This window comes from Panthera uncia, chromosome E1 (assembly GCF_023721935.1).
Source record: "Panthera uncia isolate 11264 chromosome E1, Puncia_PCG_1.0, whole genome shotgun sequence".
NCBI classification, from domain to species: Eukaryota; Metazoa; Chordata; class Mammalia; order Carnivora; family Felidae; genus Panthera; species Panthera uncia.
The window spans coordinates 33,065,621-33,093,389 of NC_064814.1; the positions used below are offsets into that span (position 1 = coordinate 33,065,621).

General features: G+C 35.9%; 1 protein-coding gene across 3 annotated transcripts in view; it reads left to right on the forward strand.

Annotated features, from left to right (window-relative positions):
- MED13 (mediator complex subunit 13) overlaps positions 1-27,769 on the forward strand; it is a 109,369-nt gene that overhangs the window by 18,604 nt on the left and 62,996 nt on the right. For all 3 annotated transcript variants that reach the window (XR_007459163.1, XM_049636528.1, XM_049636529.1), the window contains 5 exons: positions 14,159-14,304; positions 15,332-15,529; positions 17,161-17,355; positions 17,916-18,078; positions 18,269-18,379. Coding sequence is in view for 2 of the 3 variants with exons in the window: in XM_049636528.1 (XP_049492485.1) it covers positions 14,159-14,304; positions 15,332-15,529; positions 17,161-17,355; positions 17,916-18,078; positions 18,269-18,379 (813 nt within the window). In the remaining variant the exon portion in view is untranslated. The remainder of the gene's footprint in view (positions 1-14,158; positions 14,305-15,331; positions 15,530-17,160; positions 17,356-17,915; positions 18,079-18,268; positions 18,380-27,769) is intronic.

The window sequence follows — 27,769 nt, forward strand, 5'->3', positions numbered from 1 at the left end:
TGTGACTGGTGGCTATTGTATTGGGTGATGTAGATAATAGAGTATTTCCATCATAACAGAAAGTTCTTTTGGATGGTGTTGTTTATACCAGAGCCTTTACAGTTATAATTAAAATAATACTTCAGGAGCTTTCCTGAATTAGTTGGTCAAGATTTTGTTATTAAGGCGATACATGAAGGAATATACTTTAAATTTCACCCATAAAACTGTTTATCTTTACTACACCTGTGGTTTCTACACAGTGACTTTAATATTTTAATAAATATAAACACAAGATTTAAATTTCATTTGGAGATACATTAGCAGCCATTTTATATAGCTTTAGGATGTCCTTTGGTTGGATTCCTCAATACCTCTGAAAACTTGAACTTCTAGGTAAGATAAGAGCTATCACTATTATTTTTTCTAAGGATTCCTTTTCTTTCTTCCTGCATTCTAAGGTAATAGTGTCCAATGGAAATTTTGTGAGTTACAAATGTAATTTTAAATCTTCTAGTAGATACATTGAAAAAGGTAAAACAAAAAACCAGGTGAAATCAATTTTAATATATTTAACTCAGTAGATCCAGAATATCATTTTAGCATGTAATTAATTATGCAAAGAATATTGAGATATTTTACTTTTCTTAAATAAGTTTTTGAAGTTTAATGTATATTCAGTAATTAGAGTACATCTCAGTTTGGACTGGGCACAATTTTAAGTGCTCAGTAGTCACGTGTATATATTAGCTGTTGCATTAGCAATATAGTTCCAGGACTTTAAGTCCAGCTGAGCTTGGTATAGTGTTTATTGGTAAAAGATATTTTTTATCTGGTTTTCTGAACCCTCTTGGAATTGTATGTTAAATTTTGAGACTCTCAAAGATAGGGGAAACCTTCACCTATCTCAAAGTACCTACTATTTGCTCAGTTGGACGTAGTTGCTGTCTTTTTTTTTTTTTCCCTCTCTGCAGCCTGTGTTGGTCTGTCATTAATGTCTCTTCAAGATTATTATGTGTCCTATTTTCTGAAATCTTAAGTGATGATATAATAGTACTTATGACCCATGAAATTTCTCTAATGCTTCAGTCATTAGGATTTACATGGTCAGTTTTCTACATTCTCATGCTTTCCAGAAACATTTATGAGAAAAATTAAGTGCTAAGGAAGACTTCTTCCTTTTTCCCTCTCATTTGAGCTTTTCTTACTATCATTTCTTACATGGTTTTTACCATAGACTCCTATAATCTGTCCTTTTGAACCATTGGCTTTAGATATGAATGATAATAGGGAAGGTTTTTTTGCTTGTTTGTTTTTTTCTCTCTGAAGGGGAGGAGGGTAGTGAGAAACCTTTGCTCAAGCAGAACTGTCCAGGCTGTGTTCAGAATAAGGACTTAATGTGTATTAACTCAATTCTTAAAACAACTCTGTTATTACTTCAGTTTTACAGTTGCTAAACCTGAAGCACAGAGAGGTTAAGTCCCTTATCCAGGGTCATACATCTTGCTGGTATTGGAGCTAGATTATAGGGCATGAGAGATAGGACAGATTGTGGACCCTGTAGACCACTGTTTCTTCTGTATCTACATCTTTTTAAAGTGATAGGAAGTAGTAAAAGAATACTTACAAATTTCTTTTCTCTCTCTAAGTTTATTTATTTATTTTGAGAGACAGACTGTGAACAGGGGTGGGGCAGAGAGAGGGAGAGAAGGAGAATACCAAGCAGGCTCCTCACTGTCAGCACAGAGCCAGCAGGGCTTGAACTGACATACTGTGAGATCATGTCCTGAGCTGAAATTAAGAGTTGGACACTTAACCAACTGAACCACCCAGGCGCCCCCTGACAAATTTTTTATATTGGAGAAATATAAGCGTATAAAGAGTACTTGCAGAGCATCTGAAGATGTAAACCAGAATATCATTGCTTTCTAAGTATTCCTTACACTGTAGTGTTGTAAGTAATGTGTTTAATAAGTGAGCAGAAGTATATTCAAAATTCACAGATGAAATGTTATCTTTTAGATTTTAATAAAGCTCTCTTGTTCATGGAGATATGTTCAGAATACGTAATGTTGAAGTTATAAATTTAAGAAATTAAAAATGGTACCATGAGAGCTACAGAAATATAGATTAATGCAGTAGCCAAACTTGATGTGGAATAACCTTGAAAGATTAAAACAATAGTGATGTGTCCATGTTTTAACCTGGGAGTATGGCCTGGGCTTTGAAATTTTTAAAAGCTATGCAGGTTGATTGTAATAAAAGACAGGTTTGGAAATTATTGGATTAATGGAATAAAAATATAGGAATTGGGGGAACTGGTTTGTTTTTTTTATTATTGTGGTAAAATAGACACAACAAATTTACCATTTTAACCATTTTTCAGTGTACAGTTCAGTGGCATCAAGTATATTCGTGTTGTTGTGCAACCATCACCACTATCTACAGAACCTTTTCATCATCCCAAATTGAAAATCTGCCCTTTAATAACTCCTCCTTATATAGTCTCCTCCTCCTAGCCGCTGGTAACCACTGTTCTACTTTGTGTCGCTATAAATTTGGCTGTTTTAGTTATGTTATATAAGTGGAATTATATAGTATTTGTCCTTTTGTGTCTGCCTTATTTCACTTAGCTTAATGTCCTCAGGTTCTGATCCTTGTACTATGCACCACAATTTCATTTCTTTTTAAGCCTGAATATTCCATTGTATTTTTATTCCACATGTTGTTTATCCATTCATCTGATAGTGGATGATTGGTTTTTTCCACTTTTTGTGTGTTGTGAATAATGCTGCTATGAATATTGGTGTGCGAATATCTGTTCAAGTCCCTGCTTTTAGTTCTTTTAGGAATATACCTAGAAGTGGAATTGTTGGATCATATAGTAATTCTGTGTTTGATTTTTTTTTTTTTTCTTTTTAAAGGAACTGCCATACTTTTTCATAGCAGCTACACCATTTTACATTCCCACTAGGAGGATTCCAATTTTTCCACATCCTCACAAACACTTCTTTTCTAAAATATTTTATTTAATAATAGCCATCCTAGAGTTGAAATGGTATATTGAAGATTTGATTTGTATTTCCTTAATGATGAGTGATGTTGAGTATCTTTTCATGAGGTTGCTGACTGTTTGTATATCTTCTTTGGAGATATAAGAAGTCCTGTTTTAAGTCCTTTGTCCACTTAAAATTGGCTATTAGGATGACTAGGATGTTAAGTCAACATTCTCTTTAACTAGTTTTATGATTTTAAGACAAGCCTGTTAACTTCTTTGTGCTTTAAATTCCCAATCAGCAAAATGGGATATCATCTTCCTGTACCTACCTAACAGAAGTGCTAAAACTAAATGAGATATGGCATCTCTTAAAACAGTGTACATATTAAACTATTAGAATAGGTGTTTATAAGCATATTTTCATTTTGTCTTAGAAATAATGTTTTGTTTAATTTCAGTCCTTAAATGAGGAATGTTTACTATTCTACAACAGATTATTTGCTCAGGTTTCATCTATAAACTTTTGCTTCACTCATCTTTTTGTTTTGGCTATTACAGTATTAGCTCCTAGAGAACAAGGTATTCTCTGCAGTAACTATAGTAGCTAGCAGTACCTTGGATTCTTTTTTTTAATTTTAGAGAGAAAGTGCATGAGTGAGTGGGGGATAGGGGCAGAGAGAGAGAGAGAGAGAAAGAATCTCAAGCAGTCTCCATGCTCAGCACGAAGCCTGGCAAGGCTCAATCCCATGATCCTGGGATTGTGACCCCAGCTGATAACAAGAGTTGGACGCTCAACCAGCTGAGCCACCCAGGTGTCCCACCATGGATTCTCATTGTAGTTACACATATTTAACTCCATTTTGCTAAGTGCCAAAGATGTTTTAAGTGATGTTATAAATAATATCTTCTCCTTGAAATAAGAGCCATTCTGAATTTAATATGGCAGTATTATGTAACATTTTTTTGTCCTATAATATTTTCTGACTAGAATATTGTCTTTAATTTTAGAAATTTTTAGAATTTTAGAAATTTAGAATTTTAGAAATTTTATGCCATATTAAGAATGGTTAGTTTTTTCTCCTGTATTCACAAATTTGATTTATTTTAAATCATTTTATATTAGAATTAGATTAGGCTATATTAGGAACATATGCTAGCAATATAGGAGGTGATATTTTTCTTTAATCATAGGCATCTGGAATGGAGAGCTGCTGATAAGTAGGAAAATAACAGATAAATAGTGGCAGCTGAGAGATTGTGTGTTGGAATGTTGGGTTTTTACAAAACCCTTTGGAGACAAATTTTTTTACATCAGCCAAGTTTTTGTGAATTAAGAGTTATGAGGGTTAAGTACTCATTGTACATAATGGAAAGCCTATATTGGACCTTCATTTTACAGACCATGGTGTTTGTATATACCAGATTGTTTATTTTCCTAAATAATATTTAATAGAATATAAGTAGTGTACTTTTTAAAAAACATTTTCCAAATTATAGTAATCTTTTTAGGAAAAACTTGAGGCATGTTATTTGCTTTTTATGTCATGACAAAATCAATTTTGAGTTTCCTTTTTTATTCTCATTTAACATTTACATACGAAATGAAACATAGTCAAACTGTATTTTTAAGAACTATATTTCACTGATTTTTTTTTCCCTAAATTTTTTTTATATTTATATATTTTGGGAGAGAGAGCGTGAGCAGGGCCGGGGCAGAGAGAGAAGGGGAAGAGGATCCGAAGTGTGCTGACAGCAGCAAGCCTGATATGGGGGGCTCAGATTCACTAACTGTGAGATCATGACCTAAGCCAATATCAGATGCTCAACCCACGGAGCCACCCAGGTGCCCTATACTTCACTGATTAAAAACAGGGAGTAGGATATAAAATTCAAGTTTCCTATCCTCTTAGTCTTTTAAGGATAAAGAACATGAGACTGTTTTAGGTTGTTGCTTACACATGCAAATGTTCTTGAAAGTATTTGCAAGTCAGATTTTAAAATTTACTATTCAGTTACTGAATAAGCACATAGCATTCATAATCATTTTTGTAAAATACTTAATTGATCTTTAAAACTAACCAAATTACAATTTCTTTGTGTAATCATTCTTGCTAGAGTCACTTAATATTTTTTTTGATGTAAGTATTCTTAGTAATTCCCCAGTAAACTCTTAAATTTTGTCTCATTTATTGAGAAATATTTGTCTTCTAAAGTTTCCTGAAAATCCCGTAAAAAAAACAAAACAAAACAAAAAAAAACCAAAAATGGGCCGCCTGGGTGGCTCTGTCAGTTAAGCGTCTGACTTCGGCTCAGGTCATGATCTCATGGTTCGTGGGTTCAAGCCCCACGTTGGGCTCTATGCTGACAGCTCAGAGCCTGGAGTCTGCTTTGGATTCTGTCTCCCTCTCTCTCTACACCCCCCACCCCTTCTCTCAAAAATATTTATTTTTATCTTAAATTAAATAATTTAAAAAATTTAAAAAACCAAAAAACAAAAAACCTTGTAATGGTAAAAAAATATATATATAGTCATTCTAACCAGTTGAATATGAATTTTCTTAAGTTTTTTTTTTTTTTTTAGCATTTTGTCCTTTTTTTATTGTTTAGAGAGAGAAATGCTTTGAAAATTATCTGTCTGTTTTAAAATGGGCCAATCTCTCTCAGAAATTAAACATTAATGGTTGGCTAAGACAAAAATGCTGTTTAGAAATTATATTTATATGCCCTATTACTCAGCCTTAACAATTATAGAAGAACTGTGTCAGGAAAGAGGACAAAGAAAGAAAAGTACAAATATAGCTATCTATGTATTCCCACATATAGTAACAAAATATTGCATATATACTTGTTTACTTTAGATACCTTCTTTGAGAAAAATGTATTGAGGCCTAGGAGTGATATTTAAAAATCTTAATGTTTCAACTGGTATCAAGAATCATGTATTTTTAACAAAGGGTATTAGAATCACTCTTGATCTTGTGTTTTCTTTGAAGCAGTGTTATATATAGGCCACACCATCACTTTGTTAATGAATAGTATTATTTTCTAGCCTACAGTTTCTGGGTTGTCTGTATCTTTATAAATTATGCTTGCAAACCATCAGGTTTTTTCCTGAGCTTATCTCTGTCTTTTAGTACCTTATGGAGTATAGCTAGTAACAATCAAATTACATTTTGACTTGATCTGTTCTCCCAACTCTTTAAATTCATTAGGTATATTTTCTGTCTTCTAGATTATTTCAGGCAACAGTTCTATGATGTATTTCTCCATTACATAACATGGGTCATCATTTTCCCAACCCCCTAAAATAATTTCCTCATCAGTTTTCAGTGTCGTGTTCCTTGCTAATCTCATCCTAAAGTTAGTGCCACATATTTAGATTTCTGTCATGGTAGCACCTCACTTTTGTTTCCAATTTCTGTATTGGCCATTGCTGTGTAACAAACCACCCCCAAAACATGGAGGTGTAACAGCAGTTCTGTGTTTTCAGTAACGTGCCTGCTCGTCAGCTAGGGGTTAGCCAATCTAGTCCACACTGTGAACTGCAGGTTGGGTAAAGGTATATTTTATATAATTCTCATGGGAATGAAAGAAGCACTGGAGGGCAATCCAGACTGCATATGCATGTTTTAAGCTTCTGCTTGCCAAAGCAAGTACAAAGCAAGCCTGAGTCAGGTTGGGGAGGTATATTTCACCTCTAATGGGAGGAACTACAATGTCACACCAAAGAGCCTGGATAAAAGAGGGTGAGTGGAGTCCCTGGCTGGCTTAGTTGGTGAGGCACGCGACTCTTGATCTCGTGGTTGTGAGTTGAGCCCCACATTTGGGTTTAAAGATTACTTAAAAATAAAATCTTTAAAAACAAAAAAAGGGTGAGCAAAACCTATTACAAAGCTATAGTAATCAAAACAGTGTGGTATTGGGACGCCTGGGTGGCTCAGTCGGTTAAGCATCTGACTTCATCTCAGGTCATGATCTCAGTTTGTGGATTCGAGATCTGTGTCGAGCTCTGTGCTGACAGCCTGGAGCCTCCTTTGGATTCTGTGTTTCCCTCTCTCTCTGCTCCTCCCTGGCTCATGCTCAAAAATAAATAAACATTAACAAATTTTAAAACAAAAAAAACCCAGTGTGGTCCTAGCATACAGACATGTAAATCAATGGAATAGAAAGTCCAGAAATAAGCTTGTATGTATGTATTCAAATGATCTTTGCAAGGGTGGCAGTACCACTCTGGGGAAAAGAGCAGTGAGACAACTTAGTATCCACAGGTAAAAGAATTAAGTTGGCCTTTATCTTACATTACATACAAAAATGAACTCAGAATGGATTAAAAATCTAAGACCTAAAACAATAAAACTTGTAGAAGAAAATAGGGAGAAAGCTTTATGACTTCAGATTTGCTAATGATTTCCTGGTTATGACATCAAAAGCATAGGCAGCAAAAGCAAACATAGACAACTGAAATATATCAAACTTAAATACCTTTGTGCATCAGTGGACATAATCAGTGAAAAGGCAATTTATGGATTGGGAGAAAATGTTTGCAAATCATATATCCGTTAAGGCATTAATATCCAGCATGTATGAAGAACTACAACTCAACAACAAAAAGTCAAGTAACCCAATTTAAAAATGGGCAAAAGGCTTGAAAAGACATTTTGAAGATATACAGAGGGTCAATAAGCATATTGAAAAAAAAAAAAAAAAAAAGATGGTCAACATTACAAATCCGAGAAATGCAAGTCAAAACCACAATGAGATACCACCTCACATCTGCTAGGATGGCTACTATTAAAAAAAAAAAATCACAAAGGTTAGTGAGGGTAGAGAAATAGGAACCCTTGGTGCACTCTTGGTGGGATTGTAAAATGCTACAACTGCTCTGGAAAACCTTATGGAGGTTCCTCAAAAAATTAAGAATAGAACTATATGATCCAGTAATACTACTTCTAAGAGAATTGAAAGCAGGATCTTGTCTTTTTTCTTTTTCAAGTTTTTATTTAAATTCTAGTTAGTTAACATGTAGTGTAATATTTGTTTCAAGAGTATAATTCAGTGATTTCTCACATTTAACACCCATTGCTCATCATGACAAGTGCCCTCTTTTTTTTTTTTTTTTTTTAATTTTTTTTTTTTTTCATTTATTTTGGGACAGAGAGAGACAGAGCATGAACGGGGGAGGGTCAGAGAGAGAGGGAGACACAGAATCGGAAGCAGGCTCCAGGCTCCGAGCCATCAGCCCAGAGCCTGACGCGGGGCTCGAACCCACGGACTGCGAGATCGTGACCTGGTCGAAGTCGGACGCTCAACCGACTGCGCCACCCAGGCGCCCCGACAAGTGCCCTCTTTAATACCCATCACCCATTTAGCCCATTCCCCCACCCACTTCCCCTCTAGCAATCCTCAGTTTATTCTCTGTAGCTGAGTCTGTTTTATGTTTTGCCTTTCTTTTTTTCCCCCTATGTTCACCTGTTTTGTTTCTTAAATTCTACATGAGGGAAATCATATGGTATTTTTCTTTGACTTAGTTCACTTAGCATAACACACTCTAGCTTCATCCACATCATTGCAAACGGCAAGGTTTCATTCTTGTTTTCCATGGCTGAGTAATATTCCATTGTATATATGTATAAACCATATCTTTATCCATTCATCAGTAGATGGCTATTTGGGCTCTTTCCATAGTTGGCTATTGTTGATAATGCTGCTGTAAACATTGAGGTGTGTCTTCTGAATTAGTATTTTTGTGTCTGTTGGGTAGATACCTAGTAGTGCCATTGCTAGATTGTAGGATAGTTCTATTTTTAACTTTTTGAGGAACCTCCACACTGTTTTCCAGAGTGGCTGCCCCAGTATGCATTCCCACCAGTAGTGTAAGAGGGTTTGTCTTTCTCTGCATCCTTGCCAACATCTGTTGTTTCCTGTGTTAATTTTAGCTACTCTTACAGGTGTGAGATGATCCTCATTGTAGTTTTGATTTGTATTTCCCTGATGATGAGTGATGGTGAGCATCTCTTCATGTGTCTGTTAGCCATCTGTATGTCTTTTATGGAAAAATGTCTGTTCATGTGTTCTGCACCCCCCCCTCCTTTTTTTTGAGAGCACAAGTGAGTGAGGGGCAGAGAGATGAGAGTCCTGGGTGGAGGGGGGTGGAGAGAAAGAATGAAAAAGAGCGAAGCAGGGCTCACCTGAAGAGGGACTCGAGCTCTTCTGATGTGGGACTCAAACTCATGAACTGTGAGATCATGACCTGAGTCGAAGCCAGATGTTTGACTGAGCCACCCAGGTGCCCTGTTCTGCCCATTTCTTAACTGAATTATTTGTTTTTTTTAGGTGTTGAGTTTGATAAGTTCTTTATAGATTTTGGATACTAACCCTTTATCCAATATATTGTTTGCAAATATCTCCTCCCATTCTGAACAGTTACCTTTTAGTTTTTTTGATTGTTTTCTTCACTGTGCAGAAGATTTTTTGTCTTGATGAAGTCCCAGTAGTTCATTTTTGCTTTTGTGTTGCTTGCCTCTGGAGATGTGTCTAGTAAGAGGTTGCTATGGCCAGTGTCAGAGAGGTTGCTGCCTATGTTCTCTAGGATTTTGATGGTTTCCTGTCTCACATTTAGGTCTTTCATCCCTTTTGAATTTATTTTTGTGTATGGTGTAAGAAAATGTTCCATTTTCATTCTTCTGTATGTTGTTGTCCACCAATCCCAACACCTTTTGTTGAAGAGACTGTCTTTTTTCCATTGCATATTCTTTCTGGCTTTGCCGAAGATTAGTTGACCATATAGTTTGGGTCCATTTTTTGTTTTCTATTTTGTTCCATTAATCTATGTGTCTGTTTTTGTGCCAGTACCATACTATCTTGATGACTACAGGAAAGCAGGATCTTGAAGAGATTTGCACACCCATGTTCATAGCAGCGCTTTTCCCAATAGCCAAGAGGTAGAAACAACCCAAATGTCCATTGATGGATGAATGGTTAAGCAAAATGTGTTATGTACACAGTGGATTTTTATTTACCATGTAAAAGGAAAGGAATCCTGTCACATGCTACACCATGTATCAACCTTGATATTAATGCTAAGTGAAAAAAGCCAGTCACAAAGACAAAAACTGTATGACTCTACTTACATGAAGTAGATCTAAAGTAGTCAAATTCTGGGTGCCTGAGTGGCTTGCTTGGTTAAGTGTCCAACTCTTGATCTCAGCTCAGGTCTTGATCTCAGGGTTATGAGTTCAAGCCCCACGTTGGGCTTCACTCTGCGTGTGGAGCCTTCTTAAAAAAAGAAAAGTACTCAAATTTGTAGAAACAGAAAGTGGAATGGTGATTGCCAGGGACTGAGATGATGTAAAAAGAGGGAATTGTTGTTTAATGGGTGTAATTTCAGATTTACATAATGAAAAGTTCTGGAGATCTAATTCAGAATGATAGGAATATATTTAACATTACTGAACAGCACACTTAAAAATGGTTAAGATGATACATTTTATGTTGTGTTTTTTACTGTGATTGAAGAAATGAAAGAGGAGTGAAGAATTGGGACCAATAACTCAATTTTCTACAAATATTAAAGTTACAGTTTTTCTATCAAGGAATTTACAACATGGCAGGAATTCAATTAGTTAAATAAGTAATAGTAGTGTTACAATAAATACTATGATAAGCATAGACTATTATAGGAACACAGAGATAATGTTTAAAGGAGTGTTGGAGAATGATGAAGAAGTCGGGAGGAATTCGGGGTAAACAAAGGAGGGGTTCTTAGTGGATTAAATCCCTCTGCCTGGAGAGTTAGGCAAGGATCAGATTCTGAAGGGTCTAAAGTGCTGTGCTAAGGTGTTTTTTTGTTGTTGTTTTCTGTCCTTAAGGCATTGGGGAACTATTGATTTTGAGCCTGCCAGTTATGTGATCAGAATTAATTTTTAGGAAGATTGCTGGCAGCAGTGAAAAGATAAATTAGAGATTTTAATAGTTATTCAGACCTTAAAAAGACAATTGACAAATCATAGATACTTAAAGAAATAGAATCAGTAGGAATTGCTGATGGTTTAGTTAATTATAGGGAGTTTAGGAAAAAAGAAAAGTTTAGTGTGATTTACATGTCTGGCTTGGACAGCTATATAGGTAGAGACTTGGTAAGAAAAGGAATGTTTGATTAGAAATGAGTGGTTCAGAGATGCCTGGCTGTCTCAGTCGGTTAAGCCTCTGACTCTTGATTTCGGTTCAAGTCAGGATCTTGTGGTTCGTGAGTTGGAGCCCTGTGTCCGTCTGTGCTGACAGTGTGGAGCCTGCTTGGGATTCTATCTTTCTATCTCTCCATCTCTCCTTGCCCCTCCCTCACGTGCTCTTTCTCTCCCTCAAAATAAATATTTTTAAAAAAGAAGTAAGTAGCTCAGATACAGAATTTATCCTATAGTATTTAGTGCATACCTACTATGTGTTAAGGACCTATTCTGAAATCTGAGGATACAACATTGAACAAAGGAGACAAATTCTTCCTCCTTTAGAGCTTATGTTCTGGGACGACTATAAGAAATAAATAAACTGTGTAACACGTTAGATTGTGATTTCTTAGCCAAACAAAATCAATCCCAGAAGAGGAATTGTGGGTCAGTTTAAAGTAGGGTGGTCAGTGAAGATTGCACCTATGAGGTATCTGAACAAAAAACCTAATGAAGGTGAATGTAGATGTGTAGAGTGTTTCAGATTGAGTAACAGTAGGTATAAAGGCCTGGTATATTTAAGGAACTGCAGAGAGACCAGTTGAGGGAGAAGGGAAAGTATTATAAAGGAAGACTAGTAAAGAGATGAGGTTGGGGAAGAAATCGGTACCATGAAACATAAGAATAACTTTTATGTTGTTACCCAGGGTACCAAGTTGATTCTTTTCTGCATAGGAATTAAAGTTTATTTTCATTATCTAGGTCTTAAGACATTCTCATAGCATCTTGTACCTTTTTTTATAGCACTTAGCATAACTTTAATGTGTGCTTAGCATAGTGCCATGTGCTTAGCCATAAAATATTTGTTGAATAAAGGAATAATACTTGCTTTCACTTGGTAGCTTAGATCTGAATATTAAACTAAGTTTAATGCAGAGTTCTTTTGAATGTGGGTGGGTGCTTTAAGCATTTGGAGTTAGGTTTATGTTTGGTAGGTTTTTTGTATGTTTTACAGTATAGGTACCTTACCAGTGCTGGAAAATACTGCTGGAAAGCAGTAATAAAATTGAGTTTACTTTAAATGGGCATTAGCAACGGTCTGCCTTTGGAAGGACAGTTCTCAAAGTTATTAGTTAAGACTCTTATCTTGGTGATTATTTTAGATTTTACTCTTACTCCAAAGCAAATGTCTGTAGGCTTTGTAATTACTCAAGCAGTAGCTGTTCCAATAGGATTAGTCTTTCAGTCAGATGAGAAACAAGCTTAATATATTTATTAAAATAGTTCAGATACTTTTATTTCCTGTTAAAAAACTGTTTGGCTTTATCAGTAAGGCAGGGGAGGGAGGTTAAATGCAGTGTGGTATCTTGGATTGGATCCTGAAAAGGAAAAATGCCATAAGTGGAAAATCCAAAATGACTGGAATTAATGTACTGGTGTTAATTACCTGCTTGACAAATGTAGCATGATTCTGTGAAATGTTTAACTTTAGGGCAAACTGGGTAAAGGGTATATGACAACTCTTTGTGATACTTTTGCAGCTTTTCAGTAAACTTAAAGTTATTCCAAAAATAAATTTGTTTTTAAAAAAAAAAAGCAACAGAAGCTACTGGGGTGGGGAAAGATACAGTAATCATTGTAGAATTCATAATTTTTAAGAAGGTAAAATTAATATAATTTAAACAGTACAATTCCCTAGAAGTAACCAGGTTTAGTTTTCTATTTTTCGTGTTTTAACTTTTTTGCTTACTACTTCTGGTGGTTACTGCCATAATTCCAGCGATGCTTGTACCTCTAGGCCTTGATTAACTAACTTTAGACAGTATCTGATTCTTTACCATGAAAGATGATTTGCTTTATTAGCTGTATTTTTGTCAGTTTTTCTGTTGGTTATCTTTTTAACTTGAGTGATATGCTTAAATTTCAGTTTCTTGCTATTTTTATCAGCTTCAGACAATCTTTTGCCTCCATTGTGTGTGTGTGTGTGTGTGTGTGTGTGTGTGTGTGTGTGTAATGAAGAAATTATCAGCTCTGCGTTACTCTTCACCTCCTTCTGACTTTTTGTTTTCGCACTTTCTTAGCTCTATTATTACTTTTAATATAACTTAATTTATTGTGTCCTTGACTTGTCCAGAAATAATTCAAGAGGGTTTACAGAAATATACAACAGGTTTTTAGTTTATTAATGGTTATATTTTAAAGAACTAGTTCTTTAAGACAAATTCTTAAGATAAATGTGCGGAGAAGAAATAAGAAAAGTGGATTCTTCTTAATGTACAGTCTCCTCTTCTGGTCCATTTGACCTTTCTAAGTTTTATCATAAGGATACATGTGCTTTCCTCTTGGGAACTTTCATTTTACCAGCCATATCTAAATATCATAAGATGTTCTGCATATAACTTTGATTCTAGGATGCCTTCAATTGTGAGACCCATCATGGCTTTAAAGTACCTTATCATTGGGGGTCAGGGGAGGGCAGTACATTAAATGCTTGACTAATGGTATGCAGCCCAATTTCAGAAATAAAAAAATGAGAAAATATAGTTGTATTTAATTTCTCATATAGAAGAGAAAATAAAAATAAAAATTAGGTCATCCTTAATTCTATTGCACGCCTAGATTTTTTTTCACCGAGGGAACCTTTCTTAAAAAATTGAGATTATACCATTTTGGTAGCCTGTCCTTTCCATTAAACTCACTCCCCTTTTACTCCACCTATACTTATTTTGGTGGCTATATTATAATGGTATGTGTGGGTGTACCTAACTTGTTTACTGATTCCTTTATTTAGTTCTTTCTACTGTAAACAGTGCTATGAAGAACATTTCTTTAAATCTTGGCTCATATCTGTGATGTTTTTTTGTTTTGTTTTTTTTCTCCCCTTCAGATGATGAAGTAGAATTTCTGGGTTAAAGAGAATGTGCGTTTTTGTAGTATAACTTATTAATAAAGAAAAGCAAGTTAACTTATTTTTTGGCTATTAATCATCACTAAAATATAACTTTTTCTTCTTTGTTAGTGAACACTTGTCCTGCTCTTTCACCTTTTTCTTGCATGGAGACAGCAATGTTTGTACCAGTGTGGAAATTAACCAACATCAACCTGTATACCTTCTTAGTGAAGAGCATATCACCCTTGCTCAACAGTCTAATAGTCCATTTCAAGGTAGATTATTTTATTGGCTTAGATATTTCATTTGTCTCAGGAAAATTCTTATTATAGTTGGTAATCTTAAATTTTGGAATTAATGAGAATTCCCCTGATCTTTAGCCTAGCGATGATTCTAACGTAGTTTATTTTCTTCTTCCGTATTAGAGTTTTAAGTCAGTGAAAACAAGTCAATGAAGCAAGTTTTTTAATACAAATATTATTTGAAAAAATTTTTGTGCATGAATGATAGTATATTTTAAAGTGTTCTTTTAAATAGCATTTAGCAGATATACATGTTCATGTTTTCAAGGTCATCTTTTGTTTGCAGTCACATAAGCCATTTTTAATGTTGGTACACAGGGACTTTAATAATATTTATACACAATTGCTGATTTATTTTTAAGGACTGGCAGTGTGTTCTTGTTTTAATTCTAAGCCTAGTATTTCCTTTTTTAAAATTTACATGGCAGAACATAATAAGTGTACACACACATTATTTTGTTTTCTCAAATTGCTTTCTTAGTAGAAATCAAGAGAAGTTGAAGGATGTACATATATCCCCAACTCATGTTGAAATTCTATCTATGTGAGATTTTTGAGTGAACGAAATTTTAAGATTTAAAATTAAAAAAATTTTTTTTAACGTTTATTCATTGTTGAGAGACAGAGAAAGAGCACGAGCAGGGAAGGGGCAGAGAGAGAGGGAGACACAGAATCTGAAGCAGGCTCCAGGCTCCGAGCCGTCAGTACAGAGCCTGATGCGGGGTTCAAACTCACGAACCGTGAGATCATGACCTGAGCCGAAGTCAGACACTCAACCGACTGAGCCACCCAGGCACCCCTAAATTTTAAGATTTTATAATAAATTCAATATTGTGGTTTATCTTCACAATAATGAAATACAGTGAATTTTCTCTGGAATGATCATTTTGGGTTTCCTTTTCTTTTTTAGAATTGCACAATTACTTGTCAGACTATTCTGTGTGATCTTATTTGGTATAACAGTCTTTAGTTACTTACTTCATGTCTCTTGGGTTTCTAGTAATCTTAAGCCCATTTGGACTAAATGGCACACTCACAGGACAAGCATTCAAGATGTCTGATTCAGCTACAAAAAAATTGATTGGTGAATGGAAACAGTTCTATCCTATCTCATCTTGCTTAAAGGAGATGTCTGAAGAAAAACAGGAAGATATGGATTGGGAAGATGATTCTTTAGCTGCAGTAGAAGTTCTTGTTGGTATGGATTCTGAGTATTAATTCTAAGGGAAAAATATGTGACTATATGTATTAGTTAGATTTTGTTGAATAATAAACAATTCATATACCTCAGTGGCTTTCAACATTAAACATTTATTTCTCCTTTATTTTCTCCTCACATTACATAAAGACTGCAGCTTGGTTGTGGTTTGGCTCCTTGTATCTTCTCATTCTGCAACCTAGGTTCAATGAGTACCCAGTATCTGGGACATGCTGTTCTTACAAGAACAGAGGAATAATAAGGACTGAGTGTATCATGTAAGTGTATTTAAAGCTTCTGCTAGGATATGATGTATGTTACATTTGCTCACACTCCATTAGGCAGAACTAGTCACTTTGCCATGCCAAAGTCATTGGGGCAAGGAAACATATTTCACCTAGAGGTAAGCTTGCAAAGCTTATCATTGCAAAGAAAATAATTGTGAATAAATAACATTTGGAAGCTGGAAAGTTGACAACCTGTGTTATGTAGTATTTTCACATTTCTTAAAACTGTTGCCTCTGGTAACTTTTAAAAGGTAGAAAATGTACCTAAAGAACTTGTGGGTTTGATCTGCTCTGCCCGGGTCAACTCTTTTCATATTGACTCTACCCTGTGTCTTCTCATTTAGGGACCCAGATTAACAAGATAAACTATATTTGGGACATGCTAATCTTGAGGCAAAGGGCAGAAAAAAAGAGAGGCTGCTTCTGTTTTAAGCTTCTGTTGGAGTCTGGTCTATATTGCATGCAGGTCACACAGCCAAGCCTAACAATGGGATAAAGATGGGAGGTTGTGGAGAATGTATAATTGAGCAGATAATTAGTATTAGAGTTTGCAACAGTGTTTAATGGAGTCTTATGGGAATGTTATGTATATGAAAATTGCCTTGAGTTTTTTAAATAAAAAGAATACCAGTATTGAATTTCAATAAATGCATTTCTGCCAGAGTAGTTGTGACAAAACCAGAAACAAAGCATAAACATATTAGGTTTTCATAAAAAGAGATATATAAAGAAGAAAGCAGAAGATGGCCCATAATTCCTTTTTTTAATGTTTATTTTTGAGAGAGTGAGAACAAGTGGGGGAGGTACAGAGAAAGGAGATAGAAAATCCAAAGCAGGCTCTGTGCTGTCAGTGCAGAGCCTGACATGGGGCTTGAACTCATGAACCATGAGATCACGACCTGAACCAAAGTTGGAAGCTTAACTGAACAAGCCTCCCATGTGCCCCTGGTCCATTATTGAGTGCCCAGATTACCTGTTGTTAAACTTAAAAATTCTTTAAAAGTAATACACAATATAATTTGTCAGATTTGCAAGTAAAGATTTAAAAGTAATACTCATGGTTAGAAAATCCAAAAATGAAAAGAGAAAGCTGCTTTCTTCTAAGTTTCTTCTAGGTTACTGAAGGTAACCATTGAAGGTATTAAGAGCTTCTCCTGGTTTATTCCAGAAAAACTTTATGCCAAAAGGAGCATATGTTTATAAAAATATATTAAATATATTTTAATTTTATTTAAACATTATATAATCATATGTACTTTTCCATTACAGTACTTTTGAGTGAAACTAATCCCACTACAATCACAGTGGTAATTGATTTTCTTGCCTATTATTTTTGCCTTTCAGCTGGTGTCCGAATGATCTACCCAGCATGCTTTGTTCTAGTCCCTCAGTCAGACATTCCCACTCCTAGCTCTGTGGGATCCTCTCATTGTTCAGCTTCTTGCTTGGGTGTCCACCAAGTGCCTGCTTCCACAAGAGATCCTGCTATGTCTTCAGTTACTCTTACACCACCTACATCTCCTGAGGAAGTCCAAACAGGTATTGTACTGATCTGTTTGATTAGCACTAGTTACATATCTGTTATTTTGAATACATCAACATTTAAAAAATTGTTTTGAAGTAATTTGAGACTTATTGAAGAGTTTGCATGTACAATACAAAGAACTCCCTCATTCAGATTCCCAAACTAAACATTTGTTCCATCACCCTTTTTGTATGTATACATTCATTATCATTGGTCTTTTTCTGAACCATTTGAGAATGAGCTACAGACATGATGCCCCATTACGCCTAAGTACTCTGTATTTCCCAAATGTAGGAACACTGTCCTATATAACTACCATTTAATCCTCAAAGTTAGGAAGTCAACACTGATATAACACTACCATCAAGTTTACATCCTCTGTTCAGATTTTTAGCTTTCTGTGTTCTAAATAAAGGAACATGCTTTTTGGCTTCAAGATATAAGTAGACCTACCAGATAACAGTGGAGTATGTTGTAACACAAATTAACAAGTAAAAAACAAAACCCCACAAATAATGTTACTTTAAATCTACTTTTATTCTCCTATAGCCTATTCTTTTTGGTTTGTTTTCAGTTGATCCTCAGTCAGCCCAGAAGTGGGTCAAATTTTCTTCAGTATCTGATGGCTTCAACTCTGATAGTACTAGCCACCATGGTGGGAAAATACCCAGAAAATTAGCAAATCATGTGGTGGATAGAGTTTGGCAAGAGTGCAATATGAACAGAGCACAGAACAAGTATGTGTTTTCATTTTCAAGTTTAAAAATTGCATGTTGGTAATTACTTTATAAATAGAAGATGTTTAAAGTATAAACAGTCGTTTGTACGGCTTTAATTTAAAAACTTTAAAAATTCAATTTTAATGCTTAATTCACGGTTATGGGAAACTTCATGAATTCTAAAGAATTTTATAATTTCAAATCTTAGGAGGAAATATTCAGCTTCATCAGGTGGTCTATCTGAAGAAGAGATACCTGATAAAATAGCATCCTGGGATTTTGTAGAAGCAACACAAAGAACAAATTGCAGCTGTTTGAGGTAGTACCCCCAACCCCCCAGTTGATCGATGCCTATATATTTGTGTGTTGTAGCTTCTTATGCTACTGAATACATCTCAGTTTTAGCTAGCTTACCTAAACATAGTGTGTTAGGATTGTTTTCAAAAGAAAATTTGAGGGGAAAAAAATTTAATAATTTGGAACTGATTATGCAAGTACATACAAATGTATGCCATAGTCCTTACCAGAGCTGAACTGTGAAGGCTTGGTTTTACAGCTAAATAAAAGAGAATTTTATACTGGATTGTGGTATATATAGTATCTATAAGGTAAAAGCACAGAAGTCTCTTGAAAAGAGTTCATAGATGGCACTGGGCTGGAGAAATTTCTCCCATGGGTTCTCATAAAAAAGATGATATATGATACACTAGATGAAAGTTTCTGCGATCCTTTTTATAGTAAATATGGTTTTGGGTTTTGTGCAGAAATTTCTTATCCTTTTGGGCAAATTATATGTGAAAGAAATGCTGAAATAAGATCAGAAAAAACGATTCTGCAAGGGATTGAAGCTGTACTATAAAAGTACAAGCTTTCTAATAGACTGTATTGGTTAAAGATTGGTAGAAGAATGGATGAACTTGGAATTCTTTTGGCAATTGTATTTATATATTGGAAACTTTGATGAGATTTGGTTATCAGAGGCTTTCAGATTATATTGCCTAAAGTTTATTAATTTATTCTAATATGAAAGATGCGTTTGCAGTCTTGTAAAAAATAATAATGATAATAATAATGACATTGGCATCCCTTACCAGAACTTGTGAGCTAATAGTTGGCCACTCTTTTGTCACAGATGTGAGCCAAAGGAATGGAATACTTGTATGTTAGGGCCAAGGTTTTTCTTATATTAGCTCTGTGTGATTACTGTGACAGACTCTGAAGTGCTTTGGTATGTTTTTATGTAGATTAAATGTATTTACATAGATTCTTTGGGTTAGAGGCTGTGTAATGTCTGACAACTTTGTTAAAAACTTGTTTCTGTTGCTGATAGGTTGGAATAAAAATATGGACAGATTAGCTCTTGTTTAACAGTTTAAAATGGTTAAATACCACAGCCACTTGGGTGGTTTTAAGACCCAAACCTAGTCTTAAAATGTAGAGCTCCATCACATATTTGTCTGATACCAGAGATCAGCAAACTGTGATCCATTGGTCACATTAGGTTCACTGCCTGTTTTCATATGGCCTGTGAGCTGAAAGTGACTTTTACATTTTAAATAGATGGAAAAAAAAAAAATCAAAGAGTATTTTGTGCATGTGAAACTTCTATGAAATTCAGATTTTAATGTCCATAAAGATTTATTGGAACAGAGCCACACCTGTTCATTTACATGTCAGCTATGGCTGCTTTCACAGAATTGAGTAGTTGCAACATAGACTATATGGCCTCTGGAGCCTAAAATATTTGCCATCTGGTCCTTTATAGGAAAAGTTTGCCAATTTCTGGTCTAAGACCAGTAAAGTGCTTAAATGAAGTTAGGCTTTTCTTTCCATATATTGGCATTTTTATCAAGCAGCAATTCTTTTTTAGTTGCTAACCTAGACTTTTGTTTTATTCTTTTTGAAAGATGTGGGTTTTAGGTATATTTGTCTAAAATGGTTTTAGAATGGGATGCCTGCCTGGGTGGCTCAGTCAGTTAACCGTCTAACTCTTGATTTTGGCTCAGGTCTTAATCTCAGGGTCGTGGGATTGAGCCCTGTGTCAGGCTCTGCACTGACAGTGTGGAGTGTGCTTGGGATTCATTCTCTCTCTCTCTTTCAGCCCCTCCTCCACTCGCACATGCATACTCTCAAAATAAATACACATTTTTTAAAAAATGATTTTAGAAGAAGACACTCAAAATGCATATTGATTGGTAGTATAAATTTAATTCTTGGTCTCTGAGCTGAACTTTTATTTCTTAAAAACTTTGTCTCATATTTCCAGAAATTCTTCCCAGGCATAGAGGGAATTGATATAATGAAATTTTATATAATCCGTACATATGACTTGTTTTGGTAAATTTGCCCCTCTAGGAAGTAACAGTGTTTCTAATCTTTTACCCCCACCCCTCACCCCCTATTGTATTCCGTACTTCTAATTCCCCTCCACTTCCCTCAAATCAGGTTCTCTTATTTAATTCTTCAATAAGACTTAAAGTAGATTTTGAGCCACCATATGTATTATCTGCTGCCACAGAATATAGGAAGTAGGGCACACATTGATAACTGACTGTGCTAGTCAGCCAGTTTGCTGTCAGATCTATCCCTGCCTTTTCCCTACTCTGTTCTGTATTGCAGGGTATTACATTTCCTAGGCTCCTTTGCTTTTTACATGGTGTTTTTTTTTCCCCCCCAGCTTTATTGAGCTATAAATGACAAATAACATTGTATAAGTTTAAAGTGATGATTTGACTAGGCCCAGTTGTTTTCTGGATTTGGCTAAGGTAGGCACTAACAAAAGATTGGTTCATGAAATGAGGAAAGAAGCTGGCAGATTTCCCCACCCTTCTTTTGAGTCAATTCCAGCAGCAGTTCTGCGACCCATTAATAGCCTCTTCTTCCGTGGTCCACTGAGCAGATCCCACTAATGTTGTAACAGCATCCCAGGCTTCTTTGATCTGGTGATAGATACTATCTTCATCTTACTGTCCTTCTAGTCCTAGAAGTCATAGAAACCCTCTAAACCCTCTAAATAGAGCAGAAGTTACCCATGACCACTCTTAATCTCTCTACTACCTCTTCCTAGAATTGACTACTTGCCAATAAGGTATTGTCTTTCCGTGTTTTTTCTGTAGTTTTATATGTGTATGTGTTTTTCCTCTCAACACACAAATATAATACTGATGTATTTGACAGCTTATTTTTTTCACTTAATGTGCCTTCAGTCTTTCCATTTTAGTTACTTGTGGATCTGCCATATTATTTTTAAAAATTTCTTGGGGCCCCTGGGTGGCTCAGTCGGTTGAGCATCCGACTTCGGCTCAGGTCATGATCTCACAGCTTGTGAATTGGAGCCCCGCGTCGGGCTCTGTGCTGACAGCTCAGAGCCTGGAGCCTGCTTTGGATTCTGTGTCGCCCTCTCTCTCTCTGCCCCTAACCCACTTTCATTCTGTCTCTGTCTTTCTCAAAAATAAACATTAAAAAAAAAAAAAAATTTCTTGGTATTTTACTGAATGGAAGGTACCCCATGGTGTCTTTAATCATTTGGATTTGATGGACAAATAGGTTGTTTCAAAAAGTTTGTTTGTGTTTACTTTTATAAAAATAATACTTCTGTATCAATTATTAGATTTTTTAAAACACTTATTCTATGATAGGAGATGTCCTAGGCTCAGATACACTAGTCAGTAAGGCTCCTGCTATTACGAAGCCTATACATTAATGGGATAGATAATTACTTAAAAAAAAAAAAAAATTTAATTTTTTAAAAAAATTTAGGAGTGATGCAGGGCTACGAAGGAAAACAATGAGGTGGGTGGTGTGATACAGAGCTGGGGGGTGGGGGGGAGCTGTTTAAACCCTTCTGTGAATTCAGGAAGATTCTACCATTTTACTCCCACTTTTTACATATAGGAGTGCTGTTTTTTCTTGTGCTTTCACTGATCTGAGAAACTGTCCTCAAAATTATATTTTGCTCTTATAGTAAGCAAAAAGCACAAGATTGCTTCAGTTGGCATTTTTCAGTTATTAATGAGATTAAATATTACACATTTATTGAAATTAAGCTTTAGTCTGGTAGAATGTTCTTGAGAAAATAAGCATTTAGCAAGCTGTATAAATAGAAAGTAATACAATAAATTCCAAATAAATTTCCTGAAAAACTAGGAGTTAATCAATAGGAAAACAATCTAAAGGGATCATTCTTTAGATCATCTTGAATTTTGCTTTAAAAACACAACTTTTTTTTTAGGACAGTTCCCCAAATTGGTTGAGTTCTATTATGAAATTCAGTTGCTCTCTAAAACAGACTAGCTTTAAGGAAAGGGTCTATATAGAAGAAAGGGGCTGTGACTTAATGTTACCAAAATTTTAGAGAGTCACTACTATTAGTATATATCCCAAATTAATAGTTTCTTGTCCCAGATTAATAGTTTCTTACCCTTATAGAAGGGTAAATGAATTTATGGCTGTGTGCTTTTCGTGTCTCTTATATACTTGGAATATAGTTCACCTCAGATTATTGGAGATACTATCTCTCCTTAATGCCTTGTGTAACTGGACTGATTCTTAAACTTTGGTCTCATCACTCATCTGTGCTCTCAAAAATTATTGAGGACCCAAAGTGCTTTTATTTATGTGGATTATATCTAATATCTATTTTAGCAATATCAAAAAAAATTTTTTAATGTTTTTATTTTTGAAAAAGTGCAAGTGGGGGAGGGACAGAGAGAGAGAGGGAGACACAGAATCTGAAGCAGGCTCCAGGCTCTGATTTGTCAGCACAGAGCCTGATGCAAGGCTTGAATCCACGAACTCTGAGATCATGACCTGAGCTGAAGTCAGATGCTTAACCGACAGAGCCACTGAGGCGCCCCTGTTTTAGGGAAAAAGAAAAATTAAGAAAAATGTTTTTTTAATGTTTTGTTTATTTTTGAGACACAGACACAGAGCATGAGCAGGGGAGGGGCAGAGAGGGAGGGAGACACAGAATCCAAAGCAGGCTCTCGGCTCTGAGCTGTCAGCACAGAGCCCGATGTGGGGGCTTGAACTCACAAACTGGGATATCATGACCTGAACTGAAGTTGGACGCTTAACCAACTGAGCTACCCAGGTTCCCCACACCCCCCGCCATTTTAAAGCTCTATTAAATTTATTTATTTATTTTATTATTTAAAAAAAAATTTTTTTAACGTTTATTTATTATTGAGAGACAGAGCATGAGCATGGGAGGGGCAGAGACAGGAGGAGACACAGAATCTGAAGGAGGCTCCAGGCTCTGAGCTGTCAGCACAGAGCCCAACGTGGGGCTCAAACTCACAAACCCAGCGAGATCATGACCTGAGCCAAAGTCAGACATGCAACTGACTGAGCCACCCAGGTGCTCCAAGCTCTATTAAATTTATTGAAAAAATAACAGTAAGACCAGTACATATTAACATAAATAAAATACTTTTATAGAAATCAACTGTATTTTCCAAAACAAAAATTAGAAGAGTGGCACTGTTGTACAGTTTTGCAAATCTCTTCAGTGTTGAACTTAATAGAAGATAATCTGGATTCTCCTCTGCCTCTGTAGTCAGTCTTTTGTGTATATTGTCTTAGTTGAAGTACGTGAAGAAAATCCAGCCTCATGTAGCTATGCAGTTGGAAAGGGGAAGGGTATTTTAGTAGCTTTTTCAGGTAATTGTGGATACTCTTCGATACTACACCAAAATTTGACAAATGGTAGTTTCTTAAAGGTTAGTTCTCACGTGTAATCTGAAGCCATATTAATTAAATCCTTGTACTGCATAATAACTAATGGATCTTTTACTTATGCATGATTTTGCAACATCATTTATCATTTGGAAAATACCAATTCATGGCATTATGCAGATCCTGAGTGTTGGCACATTTGTTTTACAGTGTAAAAAAAAAAAAAAAAAAAAAAAAAATCACATTCATTAGTATCACCAGTGATCTCACCAGAAATATCTTTTCAGTATGGGAAGCTGTGAAGCTTACTATAGCAGATACAGTTTTCCAAATTCAAAGTCTTGTTTAAAAGCTCACATTTTATTATTCTTCCTTAAAATGACAAACTCATTTTGTTCATTTTGAGACCTAAATAACCAAGTCTGCCAAATAACCAAATCTAGTTAACTAAGGTTTATCAGTCAATAGTTATTTAAAAAAAAAAAAAAAATTTTTTTTTTTTTTTTTTTTTACATTTATTCATTTTTGAGAGACAGAGAGAGGGCACAAGTGGGGGAGGGCCAGAGAGAGAGGGAGACACAGAATCTGAAGCAGGCCCCAGGCTCCGAGCTATCAGCACAGAGCACAGTGTGGGGCTCGAACTCACAAACTGTGAGATCATGACCCGAGCTGAAGTCGGATGCACAACCAACTGAGCCACCCAGGCATCACATTTTTTTTTTTAAGTTTATTTCTTTTGTGAGAGAGAGAGCCAGCGCATGAGCAGGGGAGGGGCAGAGAGAGAGAGAGGGAGACAGAGAATCCCAAGCTGGCTCCCCATTGTCAGCGCAGATAGCAGAGCAGGGCTCAAACTAACGAACTGGGAGATCACAACCTGAGTCAAAATCAAGATTCAGACACTTAACCGACTGAGCCACCCAGGCACCCCTAAATGAAAGTAGTGTTCCTTGAAAAAAATGGCTAGTTGAGCTTACAACTCACTTATATAAAGCCTTTTCCATAAATCAGCCATTATTTTATAATATGTAGCAGAGGGGCACCTGAGTGGCTTTGTTGATTGAGCATCCAACTTTGGCTAAGGTTGTGATCTCACGGTTTGTGAGTTTGAACCCCGCATAGGGCTCTTTTGCTGTCAGTACAGAGCTGCTTTGTATCCTCTGTCCCTCCCCAGCTCATGATCGATCTCTCTCTCTCTCTCTCTCTCTCAAAAACAAAACTAAAAATAAACATAATATGTAGCAGAAATGCTTTATGTGTATTTTCTGTTTCTTTTGAGTTTTTTTTTTTTAAGTAAACTACATACCCAATGTGAAACTTGAACTCATGACCCTGAGATCAAGAGTTGCATGCTCTACCGACCCAGCCAGCCAGGCACCCCTCCTGTTTCTTTAGGTAGAATATGAAAAGCTGTGTATGCAGGGGTGCCTGGGTGGCTCAGTGAGTTGAGTGTCTGACTTCAGCCCAGGTCATGATCTCGCGGTTAATGAGTTCAAGCCTCGCGTCGGGCTCTGTGCTGACAGCTCAGAGCCTGGAGCCTGCTTCAAATTCTGTGACTCACTCTCTCTCTGCCCCTCCCCTGCTCACGCTCTGTCTCCCTGTCAAAAATAAACATTAAAAAAAAATAGCTGTGTATGCAGAGATTGAAACTTAATAAAAAATCATTTTTACTGTCTTTTGAAGGACATTCTTTAAAAAAAATTTTTTTTAATGTTTTTATTTTTTATTTTTGAGAGAGACAGTGTGAACGGGGAGGGGCAGAGATGGAGGAGGGATACACAGACTCCGAAGCAGGCTCCAGACTCTGAGCTGTCAGCACAGGCCCGATGTGGGGCTCAAACCCACGAACTGCGAGATCGTGACCTGAGCTGAAGTCAGAACGCTTAACCAACTGAGCCACCCAGACGCCCCTCTTGAAGGACATTCTTAAGTGAAATTGGCCTTAAAAACATGAGTGTATAGTGGTAAAGAATACACAGTACTACTACTAATAGTACCACTGCCTTGAATCATGATCTGTTGCCAAAAATTTTACTGTCTGTTGCTTTTGTAACATTGTTAAATATCAACATAATGAAAAAGGCAAATAATGTCTTATGCTATTATGATGGTTTGAACCCCATACAACCCTGAAAGAGTTCATGGACCATACTTTGAAGACATTCATAGTAGACACTAAAATATTTGAATAATTAATAAATGAATAATAACTGTCACAATATACCTATCTATTCCTACCTTCTTATTCTGCTTCCCCCACACCCTATTTTGCTTTCCTTCCCCTTTCCTGCTTTTATTGTTGACTGTCTTCTTTTTTTCTTACAGCTGGCTGAGAAATTATTTTAATTCTTTTGTTAATTAATCAAACATTTATCTCATTTGCTTTCCATGAAGTTTAAAGCTAATCTTTGTATCCCTATATTCATTATGGAACAGAGAAGGACTTTGGGACAGTTCAATCTTGTTCCAGTTATTTCCATTTTATTATTTTTTGCATTTTAGTTCTATCTTATTCTGTGAAAAATTTCAGATGTGCAGAAAAGTAAGAAAGTTGGACAGTGCTCTCCTGTCTATCAGCCATCCATATTTACTTGCTACATTTGTTTCATCTAGACCTCTTCTTTTACTGAAAAACTTGAAAAAATCTTAACATTTTATTGAATTTGATTGATCTAAAATTACTATTTTGGGGTGCCTGGGTGGTTCAGTAGGTTGAGCAGTTGAGCATCTGACTCTTGGTGGTTTCACCTCAGGTCAGATCTCAACGTTCTGAGATCTAGCTCCGCTTTTAAGATGTTTTAAGATTCTCTCTCTCTGCCCCTCCCCTACTTTCTCCCTCTCTTTTCTCTCTCTCACTCTCTAAATATATATATATATATATATATATATATATATATAAATTATATTTTTAGTTTTTAATGTTTGTTTTTGAGAGAGAACGAGAAAGAGAGAGCACGAGCAGGGGAGGGGCAGAGAAAGAGGGAGACACAGAATCTGAAGCAGGTTCCAGGCTCCGAGCTGTCAGCACAGAACCGGATGCGGGGCTCGAACTCACAAACTGTGAGATCATGCCTGAGCCGAAGTCAGATGCCCAACCGACTGAGCCACCCAGGCACCCCCAAAAATACACACACACACACACACACACACACACACACACACACACGCATGCATACATACACATATATATGCATGTATATATATATAATTTTTCTCTTTTTTCAACTGGAGCTATTTGACAATGGCCGGAATGCCGTTCCTTATAAATCGATGTGGTCTTTGTCATTGGAAGTACTCAAAGAGAGGATGATCAGTGAAGGGATTATTCCTACATTGGAATAACCTACTGCTTGTTTTTTAATGCTATTTGTAAAATTTTTTATGCTATTTAAAAAATTCAAATAATGCACATGAACTAAAAGCTGTGAGTTCCTTGCGCCTATATACTTACGATCTGCCTGTCTGCTTTGTTTTCATACAAGTGGAATCCTGCTATGTATGCTGTTCTGCAACTTGCTTTTTTCTTTTTTAATTTTCTATTTTTTAATTTACATCCAAGTTAGTTAGCCCAGTGCTTCATCCCCTATGTATAATACCCAGTGCTCATCCCACCAAGTGTCTTCCTTAATGCTCCTTATCCATCCCCCAACCCACAACTCCTCCACCAACCCTCAGTTCTCTGTATTTAAGAGTCTCTTATGTTTTGTCCCCCTCTTTGTTTTTATATTATTTTTGCTTCCCTTCCCTTCTGTTCATCTGTTTTGTATCTTAAATTCCACATATGAGTAAAGTCCTATGATATTTCTTTCTCTGACTGAATAATTTCACTTAGCATAATTCCCTCTAGTTCCATCCACATAATTGCAAATGGCAAGATCTCATTCTTTTTGGTTGCCAAGTAATACTCCATTGTATGTATGTGTGTGTGTGTGTGTGTGTGTGTGTGTGTGTGTGTGTGTGTGTATGTATCTCACATCTTTATCCATTCATCCATCAATTGACATTTGGGCTCTTTCCATACTTTGGCTATTGTCGA